The sequence below is a fragment of the Lygodium microphyllum genome, chromosome 7 (genome assembly GCF_053477565.2).
Source record: "Lygodium microphyllum isolate KBCC chromosome 7, Lygodium_microphyllum_v1.1.10, whole genome shotgun sequence".
Classification (NCBI taxonomy): domain Eukaryota; kingdom Viridiplantae; phylum Streptophyta; class Polypodiopsida; order Schizaeales; family Lygodiaceae; genus Lygodium; species Lygodium microphyllum.
In genome coordinates this window covers 87,637,298-87,653,005 of record NC_141141.1, presented here as the reverse complement: position 1 = coordinate 87,653,005, position 15,708 = coordinate 87,637,298, and the positions used below count along the sequence as shown (strand labels likewise).

At 40.2% G+C, this 15,708-nt stretch overlaps 1 protein-coding gene across 1 annotated transcript in view; it reads left to right on the top strand.

Annotated features, from left to right (window-relative positions):
- Positions 1–13,067, top strand: part of LOC148033664 (semialdehyde dehydrogenase family protein) — a 30,338-nt gene extending 17,271 nt beyond the window's left edge. Inside the window, exons 3-11 of the mRNA XM_087681586.1 lie at positions 10,450–10,549; positions 10,638–10,760; positions 10,884–10,970; positions 11,069–11,113; positions 11,220–11,315; positions 11,737–11,838; positions 11,926–12,012; positions 12,176–12,243; positions 12,555–13,067. Of these exons, the coding sequence (XP_087537712.1) occupies positions 10,450–10,549; positions 10,638–10,760; positions 10,884–10,970; positions 11,069–11,113; positions 11,220–11,315; positions 11,737–11,838; positions 11,926–12,012; positions 12,176–12,243; positions 12,555–12,636 (790 nt within the window). The 3' untranslated portion in view covers positions 12,637–13,067. The remainder of the gene's footprint in view (positions 1–10,449; positions 10,550–10,637; positions 10,761–10,883; positions 10,971–11,068; positions 11,114–11,219; positions 11,316–11,736; positions 11,839–11,925; positions 12,013–12,175; positions 12,244–12,554) is intronic.
- Positions 13,068–15,708: the final 2,641 nt, after the last annotated feature.

Below are 15,708 nucleotides of genomic sequence, written 5' to 3'. Positions count from 1 at the left end.
TGACAGGAGGGTGTTATAAGATAGGCATAGGATCCCACCGTAAGCATGGGTGTATGAGGGCAGATGGGTGTGAATAGCCTGAAGGGCAAGAGAAACCCTAATCCTAGCTAGGTAGAGGCTATATAAACAGTCTATGAGTCACTATCAAGGTTGAGATAGAGTGTACCCAAGTTGTACCTTGAGCAACTTAGTAAACAAGATTTTGTTCTTGTACTTTGAGCTCCTGTCTCCCTCTTATGCACGCTTTTTTCTTGCTGCAACTCTGCTCTTTCACATTATGAAGACATATTGTTGTAATTTCTCAGTTGAGAGTAAAAATCAGCACTAGCACAAAGCTTTGGCTTGCAATCAAGTGCCTCGGGCCCACCAAATCAAGGGATTGAGTGGTATCCCGGCAACAGAACCATGTAACCAGCCTTCCTTCTGTGGATGAGTGGTAAATCCTTGATTATAACTAAATTACAGCATCAAACAATTAATGCAAATCTTAAAATACAAATTTACCTATTGATCTTGGACAATGCACACTCGATTGGTCCCAAAATTGGCGTCCCTTTCAGCATTTCTTTAGCTTTATTGAAGAATAAGTTGATTTACAATGGGATTCTCCCAATTCCTTTTGGTATTCCAACTCCCCTTGCTGTGATGAATCACCAATAAGTCTTTAATCCGATTTGCCCCTTGATTTGGTCAATCAATTGGCCTTCACCCGCTTTGATGGAAATGGAAAATGCCCCAAATTCAATGATTTGTTGGTCCCTCCACTTGAATAGGCTAAAAACAGCTTCAGCCCTGTTCAATCCAAGTCTTGGAGCTTCCAATTTCTGGCATGATTCTTGAGGCTGTTGCTAAACCCTAATTTCTGTTGCATATTAGGGCTTACAACAGAGAGATCTGAAATTTCTCAATCTCGAAGGGTCCAAATGTTGAGATCTTCGGAGCAAGGCTGTGAAATGGCTGGGAGATGAGAGGAAAAGCTGTAGAGAGAGAAAATTCAGAGTTTTGTTGTGAAGAATGACTGAAAATCAGTCAAATGCAGCTGCTGCCCTGCCACAACAGCTTGTAGATGCAAAGAACTGAAGAAAATCGGTCATTTACAACTGTTGCCCTGTCTCAACAGCCTGTAGATGCTGCCTCTTGTTGTTGATTGGTCTTCTCCTGCCCTTGGCAGCCTTAGAAGGTCCTCCAATGGCTGCAAATCAGACTAGTAGCCTCCTCTCCCTCTCCCTTGTAGGCTGAATTTATAGAAATTCTTCTCTCCAGTCTCTAAAGACGTTTTTCAGTCTTGCATGGGCATTATTGATAAGTGGCAGGCTTCCCAAATGGTTTTTTCAGCATTTTCATAATTAATTATTAATTTTCAGTCTTTAAATATTAAAAATTAATCTAATAATTATTTCGGTGCCTTGAAAAATAATCTGATTGGCCAATAATTAGATTGGCTAAGCAACTTCCATTCCGTAGTGTCTCTGTGCCATCTTAGACGATTAGATTGGCGTTAGGTACCATTAAACACCACTTCTTTAGTGTCACCAACTGACATTTATGGCCAAATGGATGACCTAAGCCAACATCTAGCACTAGATACCACCAAGTGCATGTGCGGCATAACTTAAAGTAACTTTTGCCTTTGACATCCTGTGATTTTTTTGGATCCCAAGCTCATAAATTTACTTTAACCCTAGTTGCATCTCACATATGCAACATTTACTTAATCATGTGATTAAAATTAATCCACATGTTAAGTGGGGTTTTAAAAATACATGTCCTCATGACAGACGGAGTCCCTTAAAGGGAGCTTGTATTTCATGCTAATTGTGGATGATCTCTTTCTAATGAACCAGCTTCTGCTATCAACACATGGAGTAATACTTTAGCCTATCTCAAGAGGCTCCCCCCTCCCTCCACCAACTGGTGGCATTGCCAGGGAGGGGGTCATAACTACTTATAAAAAGGGGGGTCCTTACAACGATGGAATATTACATCCTTCCCCCCTTAAGGAATTGAGATGTCCTCATCTTGAAAGGAATTGGGGGTATTGTTGGTTGAGAGTACTCTCGTCAATCCAGGTGGCATCTTCTTCTAGATAGTCCTTCCACTAGATGAGATACTCTTTGTGGGTTCTATTTCTCAATCTTTTTTTTTGAATGTCTAGGATTCTATTTGGCCAAATCTCAAGGACTCCTTGGCTTGGCATTACAACTTGTTGAACATTGAGTATATGGCTAAGATTGGATACATATTTCTTTAGTAGGCTAAGATGAAATACATTGTGAACCTTTACGTTCTCGTGGAGTTGGAGTTTGTAGACATTTAGGCCTACTTCTCGTGGATTTCATGCCTTGGTTTTGTCAGGGGGTAGAGTATGAGCTGTGATGTATTGTGTTGTGTTTTTTTTTTTTGTATCAGCTTAATGCTCCTTTTTGTTGTTTATGTGCAGAACTATTTGTGGGATTCGACAGGCTGAGTCGCCCTATCCCGTGGTCGCCAATGACAGATGATTTCTTATGCCAATAAGTGCTTAAAAATAGCCAAAAATTTATGAATATCAAGGGAAAAATAGACTTCGTTGAAGGCAGTGGTTCCAATCAGTACGATTTTAAGCAGCAAGTGCCTAAAGCCCTAGTGCTTATTTTCATGGATCCTGACATAGGTCTATTTCTTGAAGTTGAAGTTGGAGGCTTTCTCCAACTTTAAGGATTGGTTGCTGTTTGAGGAGAACCGATCGGGGCAGAAGCTGAAGACCTTATGATCGGATAAGAGCAGAGAGTTTGCTTCTAACGAGTTTACTCATTTTTATATAGATTGTGGTATTCACCAAGAGTTTGCCAATACAAACACCCCTAGGAGAATGGCATCTTGGAGTAGAAGAATGGCAGTGTGATCGAGATGGCCTGTACCATGTTGGAGCATCGTCATAGACACCTCTGTGTCTATGGGTTGAGGCTGTGGCTACTGCCGCTCACATTCTTAATTGTTTCCCTACTTCCGCTGTTGTTGGCATGACTCATTATGAGGCGGACTTTGGGTCAAAGTCAGATGTTTCTTATTTTAGGGTCTTTGGGTATGATGCCTATGTTCACATTCCAAAGACACAACGTGACATTTGAAGTGGCTTCCAAAAGAGAGGTGGTTGTGTGCTATAGCTCGCAGTTTCAAGGTTACTGATTGTATAATCTTGTTAAGTAGGATGTCTACACGAGTTGTGATGTTTAATTTGTGGAGGTTTCAACCCCAGAGGGGGGTGAGGACCACCCTGTTCTTGGAGATCCCGGTGATAGCTGGGCTCCAACGATTGTTCCTTTTGAGCCTGTCTCTCTTGAGTACTCTTCTTCGAATGAGGAGCCTAGTTCCTAGCCAGTGGATTCAACAAATGCTTCTCCGTTGTCAGTGGACCTTCTAGAAACTTCAGTAGATGGAGAGCGTTGTTGAGAGGAGATCCGGCCTCCTTCTCGTTGGGCTCGTGAAATGTGAAGCCAACCTTCCTTCCGTGGATGGGTGGTAAGTCCCTGATTACAACTTAATTATAGCGGGAAACAATAAGTGTAAATCTGAAAATACAAATTTACCTACTGATCCTGGACAATGCACACCCGATTGGCCCCAAAATTGGCGCCCCTTCCAGTATTTCTTTAGCTTTATTGAAGAAAAAGTTGATTTACAATGGGATTCTCCCAATCCCTTTCGGTATTTTAACTCCCCTTGCTGTCCAAAGTGACCTGCAAGTCTTCAATCTATTTTGCCCCTTGATTCGGGCACTCAATTGGGCTTCACCCGCTTTGATGGAGATGGAAAATGCCCCAAATTCAATTATTTGCTGGTCCCTCCACTTAAATAGGCTAAAAACAGCTTTAGCCTTGCTCAATCCAAGTCTTGGAGCTTCCAATCTCTGGCACGATTCTCGAGGTTGTTGCTAAACCCTAATTTCTGCTGCATCTTAGGGTTTACATCAGAGAAATCTGAAATTTCTCACCCTCCAAGAGTCCAAATGTTGAGATCTTTAGAGCAAGGCTGTGAAATGGCTAGGAGATGAGAGGGAAAGCTGTAGAGAGAGAAAATTCAGAGTTTACCCTAATTTTTGCTGCATCTTAGGGTTTATAGCAGAGAAATCTGAAATTTCTCACCCTCCAAGTGTCCAAATGTTGAGATCTTTAGAGCGAGGTTGTGAAATGGCTAGGAGATGAGAGGGAAAGCTGTAGAGAGAGAAAATTCAGAGTTTTGTCGCGAAGAATGACTGAAAATCAGTCAAGTGCAACTGTTGCCTTGCCACAACAGGATATAGATGCAAAGAACTGAAGAAAATCAGTCATTTACTGCTGTTGCCCTACCTCAACAGCTTGTAGATGCTGTTTCTTGCTGTTGATTGGTTTTTTTTTTCCCCTGGCTCCTTCAGAAGGTTTTCCAATGGCTGCAAATTAAACCAATAGCCTCCCCTCTCTCTCTTTTGTAGGCTGAATTTATAAAAATGCCTCTCTCCAGTCTCTAAAGACGTTTTCCAGTCTCGCATGGGCATTTTTGACAAGTGGCAGCTTTCCCAAATGGTTTTTTCAGTATTTGTCATAATTAAATATTAAATTTCAGTCTTTAAATACTGAAAATTAATCTAATAATTATTTCGGTGCCTTGAAAAATAATCTGACTGGCCAATAATTAGATTGGCTAGGCAACTTCCATTCCGGAGTGTCTCTGCGTCATCTTAGACCATGAGATTGGCATTAGGTATCATTAAATGCTACTTCTTTAGTGTCATCAACTGACATATATGGCCAAATGGATGACCTAAGCCAACATCTAGCACCAAATACCACCAAGTGCATGTGCGGCATAACTTAAAGCAACTTTTGCCTTTGACATCACGTGGTTTCTTTGGGTCTCGAGCTCGTTAATTTACTTTAATCCCAATTGCATCTCACATGTGCGAAATTTACTTAATCATGTGATTAGAATTAATCCATATGTTAAGTGAGGTTTCAAAAATACATGTCCTCATGACAACATGCGTTGAGATTTAGGGATTGAGGGGGTGCTTGAGGAGTGGCAACCGCAAGATGGATTGAGGATGTCACGGAGGCACCAAGCACATTCTATGGAGCTTGTTTGCTCTAACTACTGTTTGATATCCCTTGTTATGCAGAATAGAGAGTCTACCCTTGTGAAGGAGGCTTTACAGTTTGTTCATTGGCAGTAAGTGATGAAATCCAGGTCGGAGGCTATTGAGCGGAATGACACTTGGTACCTTGTGCCTCGTCCCTCTCATAAGAAGGTGATTGGTGTCAAATGGGTCTTCAAGACTAAGTAACATAGTGATGGTTTTTTGGACAAGCACAAGGCTCGCCTTGTTGCTAAAGGTTTTTCTCAATACCAAAGTATTGATTTCCATGATACTTTTGCCTGCACTACTCGTATGGTGTCGATTCGTGCTGTTCTTGCCTTGGTTGGTCATAGGAGATAGCCTGTCTTTCAGTTAGATGTAAAGTCGGCCTTGTTGAACGGTGATTTGAAGGAGGAGATGTACGTAGAGCAGCCTCGTGGCTTTGATTCCTCAGATGGGAAGGTTTACAGGTTGAAGAAGGCCTTGTTTGGCCTGAAGCAGACTCCCATCCTTGGAACGAGAAGATTGGTTCATTTCTCCAGGCAAAGTTGGGATATTGGCACTCTAGGGCCGATCCGTAGCTTTATGTGCACACTTCCGAGGTTGGTTGTGTGTTGTTTGTTTTGTATGTTGATGACTTGATTGTTACATGTGACTATGCTCAGAAGGTCGAAGAGACAAAGGCAGCCTTACATTAGAAGTTCGAGATGACGGATTTAGGACTTATCCATTTCTTTTTGGGCCACGAGATTTCTTAGACTCAGAGGGGGATTTTCATCTCTTAGCAGAGATATGTACAGGAGCTCTTGGTGACTTTTGAGATGGAGGATTGTTGGTTCATTTCTATTTCTATGGATTCGAACTGGAAGGCTACTTCACACTCAGATTCTCCTTTGGCAGATACTACCCGCTACTGTCAACTGATTAGATTGTTGATTTGGCTCCTCAATACATGGGTCGATCTATGCTTTGTTGTAGGTCTCTTGGCTGGGTTCATGAGTGCACCTTAGTAGGTTCATTGGTAGGTTGCCCAGAGGATACTACGGTTTCTGAAGGGGACCTTTGACCTAGGGATTTACTATCCAGCAGGTACAGGTGCTTCTGATATTGTCCTTGCAAGTTGGAGTGATTCGGATTGGGCTAGTGATGTGGACTATAGGCGGTCTACTATAGGTTATTGTTTTACCTTGGGTGTAGGTGTTATCTCTTGGAGTAGCAAGAAGCAGCCCATAGTAGCCCTATCTTCAATTGAGGTAGAGTATCAGGCCGTGTCTTCTACCACATGTGAGATTATGTGGCTTCGGAGATTGTTGGAGGAGCTTGGTTGCCCCCAGACTCGTCCTACTATTTTGTAGTGCGACAATGAGAATTGCATTGCCTTGGCACAGAATCCTGTATTCCTTACCCAGATGAAGCACATAGAGATCTAGTACCACTTCATTAGGGAGAAGCTTTTGGATGAGACCATTGATGTGGAGTACTGTAAGATCGAGGACAATCTTGTAGATCTGTTTACGATGGTGCTTCCCTAGGCTCTACTTCAGCGACATTCCAGATCCCTCAGCCTTATGCCTCGTCCAGGATCTGAGAGGGAGTGTTAGAGATTGTCTTCCCTTGGACATGCATTTTTCTCAGTTAGGCTGTGTACATATGTTGTTTTCCAGGCAGGTAGTCATTTGAGAGAGTTTCGGTGTGCAAAGCAGGTTTGCCATGTCAGCAGCAGCCATGCAAGATGCAGCCGGATTGCCACGTGGCAGTCCAATCGGATTGCTGTACAGTCTGTTAGTTTTGCAACATAGTCGTTAAATGCAGCCGACCTGATTTTTATTGGCATTTTCAGTAGGCTATAAAATAGCAGGACACCAGCACACTCTCATCCTTGCAGTTGCAGATTTCAGGGCAGAGATCGGGCAGATTGCAGCAGACTTCGAGGTGTCTAGTAGGGAGACATTGTCGAGGTCGAGATACGCAGACATACGGACTGCACCCATGTACATATCTGCATTCCTTTGTATTCAGCATACTTTATATAGCAGATCTTCATGTTCTTTTGTCTCTTTCTCTCTCTCTCTCTTCACTCCATGTTTACCCTACTCTCTCAGTCTTGGTCTCACACTTTTGCACCGCTGCACTCTGAGATTGTTTTGCATACTTTCCATGCAATCCCATGCCGTTCCTCTAGAAACAAAGGGATTTCTCGTGATGCAAGCATGAGAATGTCATTTTCTTTGCAATGAAGTTGTCCAAAAAGCACACTAGGCTTGAAATCTCAAAGGGGAAGAAAGGATCCGAGCCTCTAGTTCTGTAATAATCTATTTTTTGATATATAGGTTTAAAAATAATAGCATATTTTGCTACAAACGGGTTTACAAAAGTTGCCCAATGGATTAGCTATGCCAAGAGGAGAAGATTGACTATTGTTCATACTCCATCTATATTGTTAGCTTATATTCCATGGCCAAACCTTGCAATTTTTATAGCGAAGAAGAGAAGAATGACTCTAAAATTAGGCCACTCCAAATGAGAGAGAGGGAGTCTCAAATAGCCAAGATAAGCTTTCCAAATGATAACTAGCTACCTCTTAATCAATATCGTTGTTTATTAAGGGCTAATTAATGACTTAGTCACTAATTATAAGTGAGCCCCACTCACTAGACCAAACTTCAGCTTAGGGTTTGCTTTATAACTTAAGTACCCTAAGTAAGCACTTACTAGGCACATTGGACCTTGTTACTTTTCCCTTGCTCTTGTACCATAGATTGTATATTTGTCCACTAGATGTTGAGCATCAAATTCTTAATTGCAAATGCAATGATCAACATGCCAAAACTAGTTGTATTGGAATTACAATTCATTTTAATTTTAAATCTTCGTGAAGTTTAATTAAATCTTCAAGTTCATTTCTCACTGTGGTGATAGCTCTCCTTGCAATTGTTGCCTCACCTTTTGTTGTAGTTATTCCTCTTGGAGGATTGAACTTTGATCTACACATTGAGAGAAGTAACTAGACTATCAAATTTTGGAGATAGCATGCGAATATATCTTCGTGCAAGATCTTCAACTAGAGTAGTTAGCTCTTGAGCACTAACATATTTTAATGCAACACTAAACTTTCTCCTCATATTCTTATCGAATGCTAATGTCGATGTAGACTTGGAACGAGCAGATGCTTATAGAGAAGTTTTTCTTTCTAATATATCGTAAAAAATTTATGCACTGTGGGATATTGAATTTTCATCTTGGCTTTGTACTCATATGCAAGTCTCGAATGACAATTTGAACCTTTTGAAAGTTATCTAGGCCATTAAACTTGAGAATTATTTCTTAATATTTGAAGATGTATTGGATTAATGTCAGACCCTTTATTTTGACACTTATCCTAGGCAGTCCAATTACAAATCTTTTCATTCTCAGGCAGAAATTCCTTTCGAAACGTTTCCTTAAACTTTGCCAAGTTGTAGGATGGGTAGTGGCATCAAGACTTATCCACCACTTATAGGCCTTGTCCTCAAGTGAGACTTGCCATGAAGGCTTTGATGGAAAGTGGTGTATGATGTAATTGATGCAAGTCACTCCACCTTTTCAAGGAAGTATTGAGTGCATCTTTGTTATGATCTTGTTTCTCTCCTCAAAACACAAGTGGCTTTGCATTCTTTAACACATTATTAGTCTTTGGTGTATTGAGAGAGCTAAAGACCTTGGCACCTTGAGGTGGCTCTATTGATGGAGTGGCTTCAAGAGCAATGCTGTCAACTTGAGGTGTATCGAAGGTGCTGGAAGCTTGTTGATACAAGCTATTGTAAAAGATTCAAGATCTTTGTGATATTTTAATTAAGAGTAGCAAAATTTTCCTCCTGTGTCATTGTGCGGATCACTAGAAAACTAAATTCCCTTATGTCAAATAGTTCATGTGCAGTTAAATCATCTATCTCATTCATGGCTGCATCTTCATATATATGTGTAGGTTCATCATGCCATGCATGTGATAGTGAGGAGATGTTGTGATGCTTGAAACTAAGAGAGAGAAAAATTGCCACTTGTGATGTCTTCACAATGAAACAATTCACAGAATTGTAGAGTGTTGGTAGAATTCCAAATGTTGTATGCGATTAGAGGTGCTTGAAAAGCTCTTCATCTCTTCCAAAACTAGCTTTTGAAAACTTTCTTTGTGATATGGAGCAAAAACAAGGCTTAATGTGGTGCTTAGATACCTTGCAGTTAAATGCGCATGGGTGATGGCAGTAATAGGATGGGTGACCTCTTGGGAAGTCTTTCTTTAAGAAAATTGTTGTGTCTTATGCACAACCAACGGTATCAATCAATGAAGCCTTTTTTTTTTAGCCTTGTTGCCAAGCATGCCAAGGTCTATGCCTTGGTTGTTGCTTTAGTCATAAGCCATAGATCATAGCAAATGGTATGGCTTGCCTATTGGTTGGTTGTGGAACTGTTGAATGCATGCTCCTTGATCCTTTTGCTACACAGCCCGCTTTGATACTAGTGTCATGCATGCATGCAGGTCTTGCCTTTAAGCATGGCGGCCACAGCCTCTAGCGAACTTTGAGAGTTAGGAAAAGCTTTGTTAACCTCCCAGGCACTGAAGTGAATATCTCATTTTAGCACTGTGTTGGTATCTTTAGGTAGGCATGTGGACCTATAGAATTAGACTAACCTTGGTGATGAGTCCATTCACACTGATCGCCAATCCTTTGACCCTTTGGTCCATGTACGTGCCATCCCTGTTGCTTGCTACCAACATTATGGTCGAGCTATCTTGTGGACCATGTGTGTTGAGGAGAGAACATGGTTGCTAGGCTGAGGGAAGTGTTGCTAGGATGATGGGAGTCGGTGCTAGTCTAAGGCAGCACTTGGGTGGACTCCACAAACTGTGATGTCCTCCATGTAGGGGTGTGGACAAGAGTGGAGATTGCTGAGGAAGAATGACCTAGTAAAGAATGATTTACTTTCTATTGATTTATTTTAGGGGGGAAAGACCGGGGGGTTGGGGGGGGATACCCACAATATGCCCTGTTTATAGGGGATTTTGGAGCATTTGTCCTTCACGTGAAATTGGTGCCAATAAACTCAAATAAAGCCTTTTTGAGGCTGTTATTGAGGACTAAATTTAGGAATTAGTGCACTAGATTAAAATGTTAATGAATGTGATGACTTTGGTTGCTTAACAGTCCAGCAAATGAGGGTCTTAACAATCACGTTTTTCATATGCTAATTGCATCATATTGCGACTTGTGGTTTTAGTTGTTTGGATTTGCCAGTTAATATGGTCCTTTTTGTTTTTCTTCTCTATCAGTTCTTTGAATTGAGCACTTAATACGACCATTTTGTGTTTCATTTTTTAGCAAGAAATATGGTCCAGTGGCAGTAAAGCAGGGATCCATTGTGGTAGACAACAGTTCAGCTTTCCGAATGGATGAGGGAGTCCCACTTGTGATTCCAGAGGTTGCATCATGTTAAGTTATGTAAAAAAATCCGTCTAGGTTATGGTTGTACTTTTTCTCAGTTTTCATGCAGACCTGTTTCCAAACAGGTTAACCCTGCTGCCATGTCTCACATCAAGCTGAGCAATAAGAGGGGAGCGCTTATTGCAAATCCGAACTGCTCGACAATTATATGTTTGATGGCTGCCACTCCTTTGCATCGTTATGCAAAGGTAAGAGATTAGGAAATATGACTTTGTATGGTCCACCTAGAAGCCTCTTCTGCACTAATAGGCTTGCATTTTCCGACTTGTCATCAGGGGCAGCCTCAAAAGTCTTGAGAGGTTTTTTTACAGGTGAAAAGAATGGTAGTAAGTACATACCAGGCAGCTAGTGGAGCAGGTGCTGCAGCTATGGCTGAGCTAGAACAGCAAACGCGAGAGGTTCAATGTCGATTATTTCTTTGTTTGTAGACCAGAGGTAAAAGTTGTGATGCAGTAATCATTGACGTGGTTATTTGTATGTGTGTACTCTTTTGCAGGTGTTGGATGGCAAGCCTCCCACTTGCAAGATCTTCAATCGTCAGGTATCTGATATTGCAAACCTCTGCATATCCTTTTTTACTGCATGCATTATCTGAACTAGCATCTTTGAAACTGGAAGGCTAATAATGCTCTTACTCTTCTTTGCAGTATGCTTTCAATCTTTTCAGCCACAATTCCTCAGTGATGCACAATGGATACAATGAAGAAGAAATGAAGCTGGTTAAGGAGACCAGGAAGATTTGGGTATGTGTTCTCATGACAAAGTAAATACCAATTCATGCTTGAATTTTTTATCTGAAGACGAATTTTGCCCTGTTACTAGCTAGAGCACATGTAAAGTAGCTCAGACCAGACAAGTAGTCGAAATTATTACAAGCTGCTGGTAGATGGTGCACACGACAAGTTCCAGAATGAGCTCTGATAGATCAAGATAACATTTTGAAAAGTATCAGTAGCTAACTGTAAAAGAGTATCAGATGCACCGTTTTTGTCGATATGTGTGAAAATCTACTTTTCTGGGTTACTGTAAATATTTCTGCTTCTTCAGCAGTTATATGTTAGACCAGGAACCATGATCAAAACTAGTAGCTTAAGTTGAAAACATGCTGTGTTATTGCGATTTGTTTCTGGTCTCTTGTTTCTAAGATCACATTGTATGGGTCAGAATGCTCCAGATGTGAAGGTCTCTGCTACATGTATTCGGGTACCAGTAATGAGAGCACATGCTGAAAGTATCAATTTTCAATTTGAGAATCCTTTGGATGAGGTACTGGGCTCTATGTTTGATATATTCGAAATACTACCTTTATGCTTTTATGCTCTGGTGATTATGTTTAGAACTCGTTAATTGCAGGAAACAGCTAGAGAGTTGCTTTCAAAAGCCGAGGGTGTTGTGGTTGTTGATGATAGGGCCTCCAACAACTTCCCCACCCCTCTGGAGGTGCGTTTATTCATAATAAACTGCTTGTTCGTCTTCTTCATAACCTTTTATCTGAGTTTTTTCCCAAAATTTCAAATCTATAGACTGTTTTTCCCGACGGTTATCATACAAAAATGAGATTGTTTTGACTGTTATAATGTGTAAATGGTTGTAAAAATTTCAGGTATCCAATAAAGATGATGTTGCTGTTGGTAGAATCAGGCATGATATTTCTCAAGATGGAAATTATGGGTATGCTGGCTGACCTCTCTTGTTTTGTTGTATAAAAAGTGCATGTATTCCAACTGCAATTTTACTTCGTACTCCTTTTACCTACCAGTGTGACAAGCATCTGAATAGAATGTACATGAGAGAAAAGAAAACAGGTTCCTTTTTTCCACAAATAGTCACTTGCATTGACTGAAGGCCTTGGTTCAATCTTGTGCTACTGCAATCATCCTTATGTTAAATAGGTTTTGGTTTATAAAATAGGTTGTGGTTTAGGACGTCTTTCCTTAAAGATTCTTTTAAGTAGTTTTTTTTTTTGTCTGGTGGAAATGTAGACTGGACATTTTTGTCTGTGGAGACCAAATCCGCAAAGGAGCGGCCTTAAATGCAGTTCAAATTGCAGAGCAACTCTTTTGAGGTCACATTTCAATCAATATTTGAAGAATTGCAAACTGTTAACTCTCAAGAAGTGAGCTTCAACATCTTATGTTAGTTGGATCCTTTGGGATCACAATTTTGACACTGGCTTCCAGTTTTGTAGCTTATAAGAGACGGAACTGATTTTAGAGAAGGGCCAATTGAGTTTTGCCCTTGGAGCCTTATTTTTAAAGACTTGGACTAAGTTACTTATCAGAAGCTCCCATTTAAGGGTAAACTCTTGAGTCCGTGTTGATTGCGCTATTTTCTTGTTTGGCTAATTTCTCTTCATATCTTCCATTTTTTTTAGAGCAAATCTCAGCTTTTTCTTGCCAGGACTCTTTAAATCTACTCTCTCAATTTGCAACCAAACTCATCCCTTACCTACAACCTCCATAGAACCCTCCTGATATATGCTTTAACAATAAAAAGTGATGGTTGAACTTGACAGATGTTGCATACTATGTTATTTTCATGGCTTGTATTGCAAGGGTTTACTCTCTCTCTCTCTCTCTCTCTCTCTCTCTCTCTGTCTCTGGTATAGTGTATTCATGCAGGCAGTTAAAACTAACAATATGATCCCTCCACATATACTTCACACATTAGCAATGAATCAAACTCTTATGGTTTTAAGACTTGCGTAGACGTGTGTAGTGCTAAGTGAAATCATAGCTTCAAAAAGCAAATTACAGGACTGAACTCGGAAACTGTAGGTTGTCAAAGTCATGGTATACATGGCTAAGCCTAAATTGTAGATTGGTAAGTATATGGCATACCCAAATTGTTTGTACTATTCAGTCCAATTGTTTCAACCTTAAGTTGGTTGAAGCAAGTGCAACAATGTGAAGCTTGTGTATCAACTCAACTGTCTTGAGCTAGATGATTTTGTTGCCAGCTTCTTGAGCAGACCTAAATGGAGTTTTGATGTTAAGCTTTAAATGGTTGATAATACCGAGCTGCTAGGGCATAATCCTCAAGACAAAGAAATAGTTGATATGGTCACATGTACACGTTTAGGAGTTAGCACCTAAAGATGGCAAACCCTTAAGGATAGATATAAAGGCTCCATGGGAGGTGGGTCCTATATGAGAGTAGGTTGGTTGCTTAAATATTTTGTAGATTTCTTACACTTTTGAAAGTGCAATAGGAGCAACATCATATTGCACCTTTTACTCCAAAGGCTTTCCAATTCACATAAGGGAACCTATGGCATTGTGGTTGATTAGGTTGGTTTATGTTTGTATTTTGGATACTTGCATTTCAAAGGCTTGGCCTCTTTCTTAAAGAGCTTGGTTAGCATGGGTAAATATGCCATTGGTTTAGGGTTTTAGTACAGCACCAATTAAAATCTAAATTTATTGTAATGATTAGTTTGCCCATAACCCATATACATGACTATGGTAAAGTATTGGTAAGAGTACCAATAAAAAATCTAATGTATTGTAAATAATAGTTTTCCCATAACCCATATACATGACTATGGTAAAGTATTGATTGAAATCTATTTTATTCTAAAGTTGATAGTTTACTCATGATACATATATGGGGTTATGGTAAGAATTAAGTAAATCATTAATAATATTGAAGATGTTTTCATTAGTAAGATTTAAATAGCAATGCATAAAGGGTAGATATAATAGGAAGGTGATGTTGATGCCAAAGACAAGAAGACAACCTAACGGTCAAATAGTGGCAACCGCTAACCATGGATATTGATAAGTTAGTAAGAACTTGATGTTGAAGTAGATGGAGGTTGAAGAACCTAAATTGAAAGAGTTGTAGTGGAGAAGCAACTACCATGATAGCATCAAGGGACATCTAAAGCTTGACTTCGGGAGGGGAAACCTCCATACTTGTTAAAGAAGTAGGGCTCAATGAGGAGAGAATACAAAGCATTCAAGGCCCAAAAATACCTCATTTAGAAACTATATGCTTTGGTACTAGGCCAAAAATGGAAAGCTTAACTAAACAAGAATGTGCAATAGAAGAGAAAATAGCATTCCTAAGGAGGTACGTAGCCTTAATCTTAGCCTAATGACAATGAGGTTGTTGGTTGAACTCAATCACCCTAAAGAGCTATGGAAGAAAGATTTAAACTAGTTTAAGGATGTATCGATGTAGCTTTACCCAAAAGGACCTAGAGGGATCTAACCAAAGGATAGGCCCACCATTATGATGCACATCCTTTGAAAGGTCTTTATCAAAGAAATCATGTTTAGTGGGTGAAGCCACATAGACTTTGGACACATCATAGAGTCCCCATAAGGGCAGCCAAATGGTCTTGAGAAGTAAAGGCCATTTAAGGAAGCTTGCAAGACCATGGAGGGTGGGCCTTTTAGGTGTCACAAGAGGCATTGTTTGATGGGGGTGTCCATAAAATAAATTATCAATGGGTCATCATTGGGTATTGGGCACTAGGTCGTGTAGGAAGAATGGAAAGTGTATAAAGGAGGATAGATGTAGAAAGAAATGAGAATTGTACCAAAAATGCAAGAGTATGCAGAAAACAATAGTAATCCTCAACCTTGGATCACACGAATGATGAAGACACTTGTTCATGTCAAGGAGCTTCATGTCAGATTGTTGCTTGAGCATTTATTCTTGATCATCGAAATTAAAAGTTTCATGTCAGGTGGAAAATAGCTAGGTTGGCGACTTAGGAGAAGACACCTCTCTCTCTCTCCTCTCTCTCACCACACGGAATTAAGCATAATAAATGCTCATGCTTCAATCTGACTCTCTCTCTCTCTCTCTATGATTAAGAACACACACATTAGGAAATTGGAATTGAGAGTAGATTCACAAATATCTAAAGCTAGTAAGCACTTCTCATAAGCTGGTTCAAACATAGCTTGTAAAAACCTCACCATTGGAACTCTTGTAATCAATAGTTAAATCATGAAATCTCAAGATATGTACCTACAAAGGAAAAAGCAAGCTCTTGTAAACTTTTAAATCACCAACAGCTTATGAGGCGTGAGTTGGTTATACTAGCACATGTGCGTGAGTTTCTTGATCTTCTCGAGTTGGATCCCATATGGATGCCTCAGTATTCACCTAACTAGTATGGGG